Below are 16939 nucleotides of genomic sequence, written 5' to 3'. Positions count from 1 at the left end.
ACAAATAAATTAATTTTAGATAGCCTAGTTTAGATAGATTCACATTATACTTTTCACAAGAAGTAACGCATAAATTACTTAAAGGTGTCCTAGATTGTTTTTTTAAAAGATGTAATATAAGTCTAAGGTGTCCCCTGAATGTGTCTGTGAAGTTTCAGCTCAAAATACCCCATAGATTTTTTTAAATTAAATTTTTTAACTGCCTATTTTGGGGCATCATTAACTATGCACCAGTGATGCGCGGGTTGATCCAAAATGAGCGGGTGCCTGCAGTCATCCGCGGTCACCCGCGGTTACGAGTCATCCAAAAATATTTTTAATGATATTCGGGTCGCGGTCGGTCGGGTCGTTTGAAATAAAGATGCCAATTAAACCTTTGTAATTTTCAGTTTTACTTAATAAAGGTTTCAGTTTTACTTTCATGGGTATTTGTGAACATTTATTTATGGTTATTGTAGCCTCAGTCTTTGGCTTAGCCTACCTGTTTTTGTTCGTCTAAAATGCGTTAATAAATACTTTATTAACATATTCTATCCCTGCATTTTGTGCTTGTGAGAGCTTCAATTGGGCATTCACGTGGCGAAATAGCCAAGCCTACTACACTCTTAGCCCGGATTTTATATTTACTTAAAAATATAATTACAATATACTTAAAATATTTAAGTTTGGTTGCATTACTTATAAAATATAAGTAAATTCTACTAATTTGTGGGTGTATTTGAATGTGTTAATAAATGTAAGTTAAATGCACTTAAATTATGAAGTTTTTCTCCTGACCACGCCTCCTACACACTGGTTTGCGGCAGGTAATGACGCCATTTTGTCATGGTGTGTGTGAATTCAAGGAGCTGTTGATGAGCAGTTGGAACATTTGTTTTGGCTGTTCTACAGACATTTTTTCCTAACATTTGCCTTTTTATAGTTTTTCACCAAAGGAGAAAATCACAATTTTTAAGTTACCATCATCGAGGGTCAGGGTTAGTTTTAGTTGAGCTCTTGACCCTTAACATTTTAATATTAGATTTTGTTTGGGCAGTTTTAACTGCATTAAAACCAACCAGACAAGCAAAGTTAAAAGATGATCAGGTGATGTTGGTTATGTTTTCACATAATCATTATTTGATCTGGATCACTGAACTCATTTAGAGTCCAATCTCTGAGTTAGATTTACATTATTGATTACAGCAGCACTGTGATTCTACAGAAGAGGATCAACTTCTACAATACATTTTTTTTTTTTTTGTAAAGTTGTCCTTATCACAAAAAAAAAAAAAAAATTATATTTTAGGCACACACAGACATCAAGAATCAGCCTGTGAATCTCAACAACGGTGACAAGCAACATGTTCTGATAAACAGATCAACTCTGAACATTAGAAAACAAGCTACTAAAAAGTCCCAGAAAAACAGCAAAATTTAAATAGTGAGAATAAAGAAAATTACTAAGACAATTCAGCTCATAATTTATTCATGCAGCAATGCATGATGGGAGGCATGGATGAATTTTGATTGGTGGCAAGTTAACTTGCTTAGTACATTGAACTTAAATATACTAGTTGTAATAACTACAAAGTAATTAATATTACAAAACATTTTAAGTTAAATGAACTCGAATTATTAAGTTCACATTACTTAATCATTACTTAATTTTTTTAGGGCAACCAGTTTCCTCAAATTTTTTAAGTAAATTCAACTTATCCGGGCTAACAGTGTAATACAAGTGAGAAATCCTTATTTACCTTTTGAATGTTGAGCGTTATTAACTTTTGAATAAATGCTGACGCGGGACTAAATGCCCGATTTCCCAACACGTTGAACTGAGCAATGAAATTGTACAATTTTAATAGGCTACGTTACTTTTAAACGCATATAGCTCAGTAATGTCAGTTTTATGTATTTTCTAAGAGGGGGCGGGATTTTTGTTGGGAAAGTCGGGGGAAAGACGCGCACTTCGATTAGACTGGATAAACACATGCAGCATCTTAATTGTTAAGAAAATGAAACGAAATAAATGAATAAATCAAGCCTTTATTACATAACACTACAACATTCAGAAAAAGAACGGTTTGCGCTCCTAAGGGCTTTCACACTTTTCCAAAAGTGGGCCTTCTCTCAGTTGACCTGCTGATTAGGCTAATTCTTTAAGCAGGGTCGAAACATAAACATCGCATTCATCAATAATATGCATCTGACAGCTGAAATGGAAAATGATGGGCCGCCTCAAGAACTGCCTGCTCTCGCCGCTGCACCTCTGAGGGCACCACGTCAGGTCCTGAAATATTTCTCTCCTCCACAGGCCGGATATTATTGGCCAGGGAGGCTGATGGGGGTTCTTACGTCTATGGCCCAATGACGCTACAATGAGCATTTACTGCTTTTAAAAAAATGCGGGTCAGGAAGCGGGTCGGGTACAATATTTTCTTCTTTTTTTTTTTGCGGTCCGAGTTGCGGGCGGGTTAGTTGAAAACGTCGGTTGGGTGCGGGTTGTTTATACATTGACCCGCGCATCACTGCTGTGCACTGATTTTTTCAGCACGGCCCCTTTAAGAGATGCGCTTCCTCTGCCACACGAGCTCTCAACTATATATACATCGCATAAACAAAGTTCACACAGCTAATATAACCCTCAAATGGATCTTTACAAGATGTTCGTCATGCATGCTGCATGCATGCTTCGAATTATGCGAGTAAAGTATTTATTTAGATGGTTGCGTTTGATTCTGTTAGTTTGAGGCTATATGCTCTGTGGCTAACGGGCTAAAGCTAACATTACACACTGTTGGAGAGATTTATAAAGAATGAAGTTGTGTTTATGAATTATACAGACTGCAAGTGTTTAAAAATGAAAATAGCGACGGCTCTTGTCTCCGTGAATACAGTAAGAAATGATGGTAACTTTAACCACATTTAACAGTACATTAGCAACCTGCTAATGAAACATTTAGAAAGACAATTTACAAATATCACAAAAAATATCATGATATCGTGGATCATGTCAGTTATTATTGCTCCATCTGACATTTTTCGCTGTTGTTCTTGCTTGCTTACCTTGTCTGTGCACAGATCCAGCCGTTAATACTGCCTTTTCTTGTCTAATGCGTCGAATGGGCTGGCATATATGCAAATATTGGGTACGTACATATTAATGATCCCGACTGTTACGTAACAGTCGGTGTTATGTTGAGATCCGAGTGTTTTCCGGAAGTCTTTTAAACAAATGAGATTTACACAAGAAGGAGGAAACAATGGGGTTTGAAACTCAATGTATTTCTTTTACATGTAGCCTACTGAACTCTTGTTATTCAACTATGCCGAGGAAAATTCAAATTTCTGAAGAAACATGTGATGGCTGCTTCAAATATAGCTAAGACAGGGATCACATCAAGCCTACTGTTTTAATGTGTTTTTAATCAAATAAATGAAGCCTTGTTGCAGATAAAAGATTTTTTATTTTTTAATTAACAACCCAAATGGTGATGAACATCTTCCTTTTTTACTACTTTACTTCAATGTGTATTTAAAACCCAGAGTCTCCACTTCAGGAAAACTACAAAACAAAAACTGTACATTGAAAGCAGAATAAGAGATGTGTTTGACCTCTTCACCATTTCTGTGGTAAAGCTGCTCTAGTTCCTCATCTTGACATTGTTTGTGTCTACATGCTTGAACTTTGATCTGCAATAGGCCTTAAATACCACCAATATTCTGAATAAACAATTGATGACTAAAGGAATGAAGTATCAGTTACACTGACATTTAAGTAAAATATTTTATATTATAAATTATATTCCTATTATTTTATATATTACACATGCAGAACCCTAAAATCTTACCTATTATTATAGAAAACAATGTTCAGTATGATGCTGTGTCTGATTCAGTTTCGTCTGATTCTGATCTTGAGCAACTTCTGTTAGGAGTTTTGTGTTTAAGAAATATCAAAAATGCATCAACTTTATTGAGACTGCTGTCAAAAATAAAAGCAATTTAATGGAGTATTTACAGATAAATCAAACACATTTGTCATAATTTTATACAAACTTACCAGAGTTGTCAATTCTGAAACAATCACTGTAGATTTGAGCCTCATTTTGCACAATAATATATTCCTAAATCATCAATAGTAATGTTACTAAATAAGTAACATGCTGAAAGTTTGTGATGAAAATTTGTCTTTGAATCTTTCATCATCAAAAAGAGATGGTGTTGAATCTGATCTTAAAGTTCACAGAAACAGCACTGGAGAATCTGTCAGTTTCTGGAAAACCCAATAAATCTCTTTTATATCAATTTGACAGTTTAAAGTCACGTTTTACCCTAAATTCACCAGTTTAATAAATAAACTCTCTGTAGTTTGACACCAGCAGAACAGTAAAGAAACACACAGATCATTCAGATTACTTCTGTTAGACATCCAGTCATGAAAAGATCACAATAAAATCATGCATGTACTTAAACTTAAAGAGTAAAAGCTGCGATGTCCTCATTCTGTGGTTGTTTAACTATGCAGATAGTTAATTATGAATCTGAGTGGAAGTGCTATTAAGAAAAAAAGGGAAACCCCTCCCTTGAAAAGATGTAGTTGAACTTGAACTGACCGAAATAACATACTGTCTATTATTACTAATGTTGTCTATTAATATTTAAGGTCTGTGTTGGTGAAACAGCATTTGTAAAGTGATGTTTCACAAATGCACTAATACTCAAATGACTCAAATCAGCTTGTTGACTGATTACAACTCCATGCAACTCGGATAGAGACAAACAGTTAGAAACATTACAAAGATGATTTATTTGGAAAGCAAACTTTATAAAACTTAATTGACATTTTAATTATAGAGAGATTTTCATCATTTTTTAATATTAATAGACAAGAGCAAAACATGTTTTAAAGTTCTTGATTATTTCATTCCATTATTTCAAGCAGCACACAATACTGATCAACAGATTCAAACAGCAATCAATCTGTCAGCTATATTTCATATGCAGAGTATGACTGTAAATCTATATTCATGATCAGTCAGTGGATTCAGAGGAGGAACAACAGAGCCGTTGGTCTGAATGAACATTATTCTTCTGTCACGCTCATGAATCTTCACGTCAGATCTCTAAACAAATCATAAAAAACATACATTCCCATTTATAGATGCTTCACATTTACACTTACACATTCAAGTTTATAACTGTTTCATAAAAAATATACATGTTATCAATGAAGAAAATAGAAACTACATCTGACTTCAGCCACAGCCTTAGATGAGATCAACCGAACATAGGACATTTAATCTGTCAACATCTCAGCAGAATATGATCAAACAACTCCACAAACAGCATTACCAGCTTCACTTATTACTAACCAGACTGACTGTATTTATGATGTGACGTAATATTAATTTTAATTTTATTACAATTATAATACAATTATAATTTATTTTAAAAATATAAACAATGAATATGCATTTTTTAAACCTGTATTATATGCTAATTGTTGCTTAATGACCAAAAATAGTGTAACTGCGCTATCAACTTATAATACATTTATTAAGCAGGACAGTCCTCAGTTCCCAGACAGCTGCAACTTACTGGTGGCGTTGGTGCGGACGTAGATGATCTCGCTTTTGGCTCCGCAGACCTGATGGTCATCAGAGGCGGCGAGTTGGGTTTTGACCATGATGGCGTACTGGGTCCAGGGCTTCAGAGGCATGATGAGATGACCCGGCTCTATCTGGTTTACCTCGGTGATGCGTGGTGGAGGGTACACATCAGCTATCACCCAACTGTTAGAGCCACAGGCGTCCTGTCCGTCATATTCTGTCACATTCCTATAAGGACTGAATGGGAAAAGAAAATGGATTTTCATGCTTTCTTAGATTACATAATTTATACATAACACATAGAACTTTTCATTAACTAATAACTATTAACTATATTAACTAATAACTATATATATACTGTAGAAAACAATGCATTCTGGGTAATATTTGTTGTTTTCGAGAAAAAGCCTACAGGAATATGCTGTGAGTTAACATTGACACTCAGTCGACACTCAGAGGCTGTGTTCCAAATCACACCCTATACCCTCATTCACTGTTCCCTACATTAGTTCACTAATATTGAATGCTTGAGAGAGTGAATGAAAAGAAGTGAGTGATTTCAGACACTGATGAACACCTGATTAGCAGAATCACTGAAGCACGGAGAAACAAGTCCAGAAAAAAAAGAGAAGAGACGAGCAGAAACACAAGAACTATAACTGACTTCAGCCACACTGAGGCAGAACCTGATTTTGCTGAGTTCAACATGTTCCTGGGTCAACATTTTTGTTGATCCTGGAACAACATTCAAATCAACCAATCAGATTTGAGGGTCAAGTTTACAGAATATGTCAAGTTTAGGCTTAAAATCATGAATTGGTGCTTCTACATCAGTGTTATTCATCTATCATTTGCCTCTGATTTTTGGGATAACTTATGGGTAGTCTTAGGGGTAAGACTAAATTTTTAGACTGGAATGTTTTTCCAGGATCAACAAAATATGTTGACCCAGGAACGCATGAAATCAGTTCACAAACCAGTTTGACATTATTTCTTTCATATATGTTCAGATGTTCTTGTTGAGAATTAACAGATTTGGATGTTGATGTTTTATTGAAATTAATAATGTTTGTAGCCACCGTTGTGGTGATCAGTGTCTGCTTTAGTTGAGCTCTCGGCTCGTTAACATTAGTTTTCTCTGGCTGTTGTAACTGAGTGTTTATAAAGCACATTTGTTATGGCAAGAAAAAGCCAAGAAGTAGTTGATTAGGTGTTAATGGCTGTTGTGATGATGCCATAATTGTCATAGACTTGTCTGATTCACTGATCTCTTTCTGTGCCTAATCTTTTATCGAATCTAAAGTTTAATGTTGCAATGCATGATGGGTGCGCCAGCATAGTACAAAGCATGAAGCAACCATGCAGTTGAATGGTCTTTTTTTATAGCCACCAACCATTTTCTGTTCTCGTTGTTGAATATATCCTGACATCATTGAAGTATAATAGATTATTTAAAAAAAACAACAACTCACTCTTCCTTATAGAAGACCATGAATCCCAACAGGTCTCTGAAGTCTGAGGGCCAGAACGGCTCCCACTTGATGAGGATCTTGTCGTGGGTCGTGCGGATGTGTGTAAATTTAAGAACTTTGTTCTCACCTGTAAGACAGGGTTAATATTAGGTCTGGTTTGACATAAAGCTCAAGCTCCAGTGAAACCAAAAGCACCGTGGGTCTTACAGAAGGCCTGGTCTCCATAAGCGGGGATGCTGATTTCATTTTTAGTGATACTGTCCTTGGTCCCGGTCACTTCTTCCATCCGGAGGATCTCAGACTTGCAGAGTTTGGTGTTGTGGAGGAAGAACATCCTGCCATTGAGGATGGTGAGGTTGTGTTTGGACCAATCCCACAGCTGCCGCAAGTTCTGGTTGTCGGTGGCATAGAACGAGTAGTTCCTAAAAAGAACAATGATACACAATGCAAATAATTAGTGGTTGACCGATATATATCGGGCGATATTTGGCTTTTTTTTTTTTTAATTATCAACATTGGCCGATGTCTCAGAAGTAGACTTTTATTTTGACAGTGCTGAGAACACGACACTGGCAAATAAAAAAATCAGTCATACAAATGACAAAGTAAGTCAACAACAGTACAGCTCAGCAGTGGCGTCTTACCCCGCTTCCAGCATTTCACCGCGAATGACACGCAGCTTGCGGAGGAAGGAGAGGGAGACGAGAGGTAGCCTGTGGATGCTCAGGTAGCCTGTGATCTCCTCCAGCTGACCCAGACTGGCCTCCAGCTCTTCCTCGATATTGTCTAAGGAACAGAAGACGAGTTTGCATTTGCATCAGTTACATACACAAAACAGAAAATTCATGTAAATGCAGTAAATATATGCTTACAAAATATTTCAGTAAGTGTACAATACTCACTTCCTCTGCTGATCTTGATGATCAGACTGCCGTTGAGCACCGTACAGCCCCGCAGAGCCTGAGTGGCCATGACCGAGTCCACCGTCTTCACCCCTGTACATTGTTTGTGACATCGACCGGCACATGGCGTGCAGTTCAACCTGAAAGCATGACATGTTTTTAATTAAGAGCAATAGGTGAAGACAAAACCACAAGAGCATGCCTGAGGACGTTCAAAGGGAGTAACGGCTTTCAGACACGCCTGAATGTTGCTTTAAACAATGATGTCACCAGCTGGCATTACTGATCTATCTGTATATATGTGTGTGTGTGCGAGTGTGTGTCTAATAATAGATAGGATAGGCCTATATATCATTCAATTCAGTTGCCCTTTTCTAAGTTGTTAGATGAAAATAAAGTAGCTACATAAAACTTTTTTTAGGTGCATAAATGCATTCAAATAATTGACTTAAATATGCATTACACAAAACAAAGTAACAATGCATTGTGTTAGTTTTCACTGTTACGCTGATGACACTCAGCTCTATATTTCTTCGTGCCCTGATGAAACTTACCAATTCATAAAATTAACGGAATGCATAGCTGATATAAAAAATTGGATGACTAGTAATTTCCCACAACTAAATTCAGAAAAAACAATAATTCTAATTATTGGACCAAACTTCTGCACATAATAACCTAGAATACTGTCTAACACTTTATGGCTGTTCTGTCAAGTCTTCGTCGTCACTTATGAACCTGGGTGTGCTCTTTGATACCAATCTTTCATTTGAAAGCCACATTTCTAGCATCTATAAAACCCATTTTCTACACATTATCTACTTCTATAATTCAAATCATGTAAATTGTTAGGCTGCATAAATTAGGTCAGCCGGAACTGGGAGCACTTCCTATAACATCTGATGTACTCGCCACATCATAAGAAGAATGGCGTCTACACTAATATTAGTCTCTCTCTGTTTATCCTGAGGTTTCCCGTTGTCTGCCAGATCCAGGCCGTATCCAGATGAGATGAAGGACCTGCAGCTATAGACACAAAGACAATGTAGCCCTAAATTAATAATTAACGTTTTGATTCGATCAAAACCCTTCTCTAGCTCGATAATAACTTTTTCCTAGAGCTGCTGTAAAGCCAAAACCATCTCTGTCCATTCATTTTCCTATTATCACTGTGAAGCTGCGTTGGAACAATCTGTATTGTGAAAAGCTTATATAAATGACTTGACTTGACTTGAAAAGTCGCTGTTCCTCATCAACTCATGTCTAAATCGGAACAAAATCTGAGTTGAGTTGTTATAAAGTGTCATGCTGTTTAACAGTTGGCAGTGTGGCTCATGTATTTGCATTTATTTAAAAACAAAAGCCAGTACGTACGTGGTGGAATTCATGGTGGTGTATCCAGACGGGCATTTGGGGATGCAGGTCCCATTGTGGATGACGTACTCGTGGCAGTCACCGCTCTTGCCCTTGCATTGGTTGTGGAGGTCCTGGCAGAATTTTAAGGACACGCAGCGCCATCCCTTGAAGGTGTAGTAGCCCGGCGGGCAGCACTCCACGCAGGCCTCGCCAAACAGGACGTTGCGACAAGCTACGCATTTGGTTGCGTTCCCTGGCACAGAGCAGCCGCCCAGACACTGATCATGACAGCACTCCAAATGGGGGGTACAGGCACCATGGACACATTCGGAAGGACAAACTGTGATGGGAGAAAGGGAGAAAAGAACACACATTTTGTGATACCTTCCATATTCAACTTTCAGAAAAAACGGAACTGGCACCACTTTCGTTCTGTAGGTTGAATAGGGAAGGTGTAGGACATACAGTGTAAGCTTTTTGAAGAATATGGTAGACGGCCTTTATTTATTTATTTTTTTAAAGAAAATGGCAGATCGTTTCACTAGATAAGACCCTTATTCCTCATCTGGTATTGTTTAAAGCCCTTTGAAGCAGCAATGAAACTGTCATTTTGACCTTCAACTGATTGGGGCCAATTCAAGTCCACTACAAAGAGAATAATCTTGGATGACATGGGGGTGAGTACATTATCAGGACATTTTTATTTGAAAGTGGACAAATCCTTTAACTGTTTAAAAGCAGATCTCCTAGAAATGGTAAACACCTCAGTTCTTTCTGGGACTTTTCCAAGCTCCCTGAAAACCGCAGTTGTTAAGCCCCTGCTGAAAAAGAGCAATCAGGATAACACCATACTGAGCAACTACAGACCAATCTCTAATCTTCCTTTCATAGGCAAGATCATTGAAAAAGTTGTTTTCAATCAGCTGAACAAATTCTTAAGCTTGAATGGATACTTTGACAACTTTCAATCTGTTTTCCGACCACATCACAGCACAGAGACAGCGCTTATAACGATAACAATATTCGCTTAAATACCAAAGCAGGTAAAATATCAGTGCTGGTACTACTCGACCTCAGTGCTGCGTTTGACACTGTCGATCACAAAACACTTCATGACAAGCAGGAAAACTGGCTTGGGCTCTCTGGGATGGTCTTTAAATGGTTCAGGTCATACTTAGAAGGGAGAGGTTATTATGTGAGTATTGGTAACCACAAGTCTGAGTGGACATACATGACATGCGGAGTCCCTCAAGGCTCAATACTGGCACCGCTCCTGTTCAACCTATATATGCTGCCACTGAGCCAAATAATGAGAAAGAACCAAATTGCATATCACAGCTATGCAGATGACACCCAGATTAACCTAGCCCTATCACCTAACGACTACAGCCCCAATGACTCCCTGTGCAAATGCATTGACGAAATTAAAAATTGGATGTGCCAAAACTTTCGTCATTTAAACTAAGACAAAACTGAAGTCATTGCATTTGGAAACAAAGATGAAGTTCTTAAAATGAAGAACTTGTGTTTACTTATGTTATCTTTGATTAATATTTAAATTTATTTGATGATCTGAAACATTAATATAATAAATCAGGAAGGGGGCAAGCACTTCTTCACACCACTGTATATATATATATATATATATATATATATATATATATATATATATATATATATATATATATATATAATATATCCTTTTGATCTTTAATTCATAAAATTTGCAACCAACACAAAAATGTGTCACTGATCAAAAAATGAAGCTTCTGCCATGGCCATCCCAGTCCCCTGACCTGAACCATAAAGAAAATGAGTGGAGTGAACTGAAGTGAGGAAGCAACAACATGGAGCTGGGAATCTGAAGGATCTGGAGAAATTCTGCATGAAGGAATGGTCTCTGATCTCTTGTCAGGTGTTCTCCAAACACATCAGGCATTATAGGAGAAAACGTCTCGGTTACGTATGTAACCCTCGTTCCCTGAAGGAGGGAACGGAGACGTACGTCAGTAGTGACCGACGAATTGGGATATCGCTTAGAGAGCCCTATCATCTTCGTGTAAACTAAAACAAGCCAATGGAATTGGCGTGCGATATTTGCATAATGCGCACCGCCCCCGACAGGTGTATATAAATAGGAAGCAGATGCAATCGCACTCTGTTTTTCGCTGAGGAGACAACTGGTGTCCGCACTACAGCGAGGGTACAGAAACTGTGGCGACGGGACGTACGTCTCCGTTCCCTCCTTCAGGGAATGAGGGTTACATACGTAACCGAGACGTTCCCTTTCAGTCGGTCACGTTCGACGTACGTCAGTAGTGACCGACGAATTGGGATCCCAACTAAAGCGCCACAGTTACGAAACCCCTTCCAGTGCCCAGCGCAAGCTCAGCCGCCCATAGCACCGGCTGGCGGTGAAGGGGGCGAGCTTACACCGAGAGAGTCTACTGCTGTCTAACCACTACCCACTAAGTAAACTAGACACACTGGGAAAGCGAACCCGTAAGGGACGCTGCGGAGACCACTACCTACCCAATGGGGGAGGAGTTTACGTGGGAAATACACACATGGACTGGCCCGGGGGGGCAGTACGCATATGGAGTCCCTGGGATGGCTCCACCTGGTTAGGGGGAGACTCATCTGACAGGTGACAGCAGAGCTGGCTCTGCTAAGGGAAAGACACGGACTCGGCCCGTAGGGAGTTTTAAACCGTGGAAAATACACATATGGGACCGCTCACGTAGAGGGGTCACGACATATGGGCCCCAGCCAACAGACAGCGTCAGCGACGGATGTAGGCCTGGCATCAGACACTCCGCAATGTCCAAGCCGAAGGGGGAGGCGGAGGAACTCGACAGGGTTCGCCAAGCGGGGAACACGACTGGAGTGAAAGTATGCACGTATCCGGCCAGTGGCGGGAATGGCATTGCAAGCCGACACTTAGAGAGGGTACAACACGTCTACCGACTAGTGGATGCGAGTACACGCGAGGATACCGGCTCTACACGTAGGCTATAAAACCTAGCGAACGTGTTAGGTGTCGCCCAGCCCGCAGCTCTACAGATATCTGTCAGCGAGGCGCCATGAGCCAGCGCCCAGGAAGAGGCCACCCCTCTGGTGGAGTGGGCTCTCAACCCGAGCGGGCAAGGCACGCCCTGGGATTCGTACGCCAAGGCGATGGCATCCACTATCCAGTGGGCCATCCTCTGCTTGGAGACAGCCTTTCCCTTCTGCTGGCCTCCGTAACAGATGAAGAGCTGATCTGAGGTCCTGAAGCTTCGCGTTCTGTCCACGTAAACGCGCAGAGCGCGGACGGGACAGAGCAAAGCTAGGGCTGGGTCTGCCTCCTCCGAGGGCAGCACTTGCAGGTTCACTACCTGATCTCTGAAGGGAGTGGTAGGAACTTTGGGCACGTATCCAGGCCGGGGTCTCAGGATGACGTGAGAAGCACCGGGCCCGAATTCTAGGCACGTTTCGTCGACCGAAAATGCATGCAGATCCCCTACCCTCTTCAGGGAAGCCAATGCAACCAGAAGAACCGTCTTAAGAGACATTAGTTTCAGGTCGACTGATTGCAAAGTTTCGAAGGGATGACCCCGGAGAGCTGTGAGAACCAGGGTCAAATCCCAAGAGGGTACGGAGGAAGGGCGAGGAGGATTCAGTCTCCTGGCCCCCCTCAGGAATCTGACGATCAGATCGTGTTTCCCCAGGGACTTACCCTCAACTGCATGGTGATGTGCGGCAATGGCGGCAACATACACCTTAAGGGTGGAGGGAGACAGCCTTCGCTCCAACCCATCTTGCAGAAAGGAAAGCACGGATCCGACCGAACATGATCGGGGGTCCTCTCGGCGAGAGGCGCACCATTTGACGAACAGGTTCCACTTCAGCGCGTAGAGATTCCTAGTGGAAGGAGCTCTAGCGGAAGTGATGGTGTCTACGACCGCTTGCGGGAGACCACTCAGAACCTCCGCATCCCGTCCAGGGACCACACGTGGAGGTTCCACAGATCGGGACACCGGTGCCACAGGGTGCCCCGTCTCTGAGTCAGGGGGTCCTTCCTCAGAGGAATCGGCCAGGGAGGTGCTGTCACGAGGAGAATGAGGTCTGAGAATCAGGTCCGAGTGGGCCAGTACGGAGCCACTAACAGAACCTGCTCCCCGTCCTCCCTGACCTTGCACATGAGTTGTGCGAGAAGGCTCACTGGGGGAAACGCATGTTTGCGCAGACCCGGGGGCCAGCTGTGTGCCAGGGCATCCGTGCCGAGCGTGCCGCCGGTCAGGGAATAAAACCACTGGCGGAGGGCAGTTTCCGGGGAGGCAAGCAGGACTACCTGGGCCTCGCCGAAACGCTGCCAAATCAGCTGGACCGCCTGGGGGTGGAGCCGCCACTCGCCCGCAAGTGGATGCTGCCGTGACAGCTCGTCGGCTGCACGGTTGAGCACACCTGAGACACGAGTGGCCCGAAGGGACCTCAGATCCTTCTGACTCCACAACAAGAGATGGCGGGCGAGTTGCAACATGCGACGGAAGCGTAGACCACCTTGACGGTAGGTGTACGCAACGGCCGCAGTGCTTAGTGAGCGGACTAGAACGTGCTTGCCTGACAACAGCTCCTTGAAGCGGGCCAGCGCAAGACGAACCGCTAGCAACTCGAGGCAATTGGTATGCCAATGCAGCTGAGGCCCCGTCCAAAGACCTGTCACTGCAGGCCCGTTGTACGTGGCTCCCCATCCCATGGCAGAGACATCTGTGGAGACCACAGCGTGCCTGGACACTCGTTCGAGGGGTACTCCGGCCCACAGGAACGAAGGGTCCAACCACCGGACAAGGGTGCGACGGCAGCTCGGTGTCATGGGGACACGGAGCGTGCCGCACTGCCACGCCCATCTCGAGACCCGGCCGCGGAGCCAGTGTTGAAGCGGTCTCATATGAAGCAATCCGAGCGGCGTTACCGCGGCTGCAGATGCCATATGCCCCAGGAGCCTCTGAAAATCTTTCAGTGGAGCCGCTGTCCTGCACTTGAGCGAGCTCAGGCAGTTCAACACCGACTGGACGCGCACCTCGGTGAGACGCGCAGTCCGTGCGACCGAGTCTAGCTCGAGACCGAAACAAGAGATCCTCTACCCGGGGGCGAGTTTGCTCTTGTCCCAGTTGACCTGAAGACCCAACCGGCTGGGAGCTACAACCCTGTCGGGTAGGACTTTGTACTGACATGCCCGACCCTCGAACGCAGACCGACCTAGGAAGGGTCTGTGTCGAGGCAGAATCGAGACATGAAAGTACGCGTCCTTCAGGTCTATTGCTGCAGACCAATCCTGGGGACGGTCCAGGATTGGCCGTAGCCCACCGCCCTTTTTTTGGTACAATGAAGTAGGGGCTGTAGAACCCCGACTTCATATCGGCTGGAGGGACCGGCTTGATTGTATCCTTCGCCAGGAGGACAGCAATCTCCACCCGGAGAACAGGTGCACTGTCCAACGACACCGGAGTGAAGTGGACAGCCCTGAAGACCGGGGGACGCCGGGCGAACTGAATCGCATAGCCGAGTCTGATAGTACGAACGAGCCAACTGGACAGGCTGGGGAGCGTGATCCACGCTTCCAGACACTGAGCCAGCGGGACCAAAGGCACCACAGACGCACCGGGGGTGGGGCAGCAAGGCAGAGAGGGACCCGACTCGGACGGCTTGGGGGCGGCCCGGAGTGGGGTCGGACTCTGCGAGGCAGCAGTGTGCATGGGAGACGGCGCACGGGACGCGGTCTGCACCATCACACTGCCACCTGCTGGCGAATGGGGAGGGAGCTGTCAGCGGCGAGGCGGAGCCTGGCACACTGGCAGATACCCCCTGTTGTGACCTGGAGTTTGAGGAAACTGCTCTTTTTGTGGCAAAGTGGGTACCGCTGGACTCCGGAGAGCCAGCGGCGGTAGATGGACAGCCGCCACAAAATCCACCCCGGCCCTCCTCCGGGGGTGGGAGAGCAGATGGAATACTCTCCCAAAGGGCAGGAACCTTCCGCACCACGTCCACGCCCGGCACCCTGCTGTTTGGCTGGTGTAGGCTGCTGCTTTGCCAACTTAGCAGGGGCGGAGGAAGACGCAGACGGGCGCCCTCGGCGACGAGCGGGCTGAGACTGAGCCACGGGCGGCTGGGTGGAGGCAGCAGCGGACCGCCGTGGCATGACATGTCTGATAGCCTCAGCCTGCTTCTGTGCAGCGGAGGACTGTTGGGCACAGCTCTCCACCGCGTCGCCGAAAAGGCCGACCGGAGACACGGGGGAATCCAGGAACCGATGTTTGTCGGTCTCCCTCATGTCTGTCAAGGTCAGCCAGAGGTGGCGTTGCTGGGCTACCAGAGTAGACATCGCCTGGCCAACAGAACGCGCTGTCACCTTCGTTGCCCGGAGGGCAAGGTCAGTGGCAGCGCGCAGCTCCCCAAGCAGTTGTTGGTCAGGACCTTCCTGGGGCATCTGCGACAGCGCTTTTGCCTGATAGACCTGCAAAAGGGCCATCGCGTGCAGGGCAGAGGCAGCCTGCCCACAGGCACGGTAAGCTTTCTCAGTCAGACCGGCTGAGAATTCACAGGCCTGGGACGGGAGACGCGGCTCACCGCGCCAGCCAGTGGCCGTTGGACACAATTGCGTCGCAACAGACCGCTCGACTGGCGGGATCTTTGCGTACCCCCTGGCTGGCCCGCCGTCCAGGGAGGTGAAGGCGGACGAGGGACCAGGCCCTGTACGAGCCCCATGCGGAGCTTGCCAAGACCTGGTCACCTCATCGTGTACTTCCGGGAAGAAAGGCATTGGGGCGGGACGCTGGATTTGACCAGCGCGACCCCCCGCCAAGTACCAATCGTCCAACCGAGATGGGCCGGGACAGGGTGGAGGGTTCCACTCAAGCCCGACGCACAAGGCGGCCCGGGAGAGCACAGCCGTGAGCTCGGGATCCGACTCGGGCAACGCTACCGTCCCGGGCGGCAGCGCGTCCGAATCCTCCCCCGAGGACTCAGGCTCACCTTCCGATGCAGCGATCGACATCCGATCCGCCGCCAGCACACCAAAGGTAACGGCTGGACAGTCCGTAGAGGGCCCAGCGGAAACCAACGGTGGCACGATGGGTTGCGGTGCTGATGAGGCGGCATGGGCCCGAGGAGCGTTTCCGCTCGGCGGGGAAGCCCTGACCGTAATCCTCTGGTCACCCTTCCTATACAGCGCCGTACCGTCATTCCGGTTCCCGGGGCCGGAAAAAACGGTCGTACGCGGCATAGGAGAGGGGACCCCCGCTTCCTGAGACTTCAGGAAGGAGAGTCTCGACCTCAGCATCGCGATAGTCATGTTCCCGCAATGGGAACATGAACCATCCACAAAAGCTGCTTCAGCGTGCAGAATGCCCAAACACGAGATGCAACGATTGTGCCCATCAGCAGGGACCAGGGAACGACCGCACCCATTAACGCACAGACGAAATGACATACTGTCAGGGTTCGTCTGTAAAGCTCTTTTAGAAGGGGAAGTCAACTCACTCGTGCTGAAGCACCCAGGGAGCGACGCGATGTGTCAGGTACACCACTCCCTGACACACCGAGGAACCGGCCCAAATCGCTACACACGCACACA

General features: G+C 44.9%; 1 protein-coding gene across 1 annotated transcript in view; it reads right to left on the bottom strand.

The window, feature by feature from the left end:
• Positions 1 to 4007: 4007 nt before the first annotated feature.
• Positions 4008 to 16939, bottom strand: part of LOC137027848 (insulin receptor-like) — a 19581-nt gene continuing 6649 nt past the window's right edge. The window contains exons 3-9 of the mRNA XM_067396419.1: positions 9343 to 9664; positions 7969 to 8108; positions 7711 to 7852; positions 7274 to 7488; positions 7067 to 7193; positions 5584 to 5831; positions 4008 to 5108 (exon numbers count right to left, since the gene is read on the bottom strand). Coding sequence (XP_067252520.1) covers positions 5101 to 5108; positions 5584 to 5831; positions 7067 to 7193; positions 7274 to 7488; positions 7711 to 7852; positions 7969 to 8108; positions 9343 to 9664 — 1202 coding nt within the window. The 3' untranslated portion in view covers positions 4008 to 5100. The remainder of the gene's footprint in view (positions 5109 to 5583; positions 5832 to 7066; positions 7194 to 7273; positions 7489 to 7710; positions 7853 to 7968; positions 8109 to 9342; positions 9665 to 16939) is intronic.

This window comes from Chanodichthys erythropterus, chromosome 10 (genome assembly GCF_024489055.1).
Source record: "Chanodichthys erythropterus isolate Z2021 chromosome 10, ASM2448905v1, whole genome shotgun sequence".
Taxonomy (NCBI): domain Eukaryota; kingdom Metazoa; phylum Chordata; class Actinopteri; order Cypriniformes; family Xenocyprididae; genus Chanodichthys; species Chanodichthys erythropterus.
This window is presented reverse-complemented; position numbering and strand designations above follow the sequence as displayed.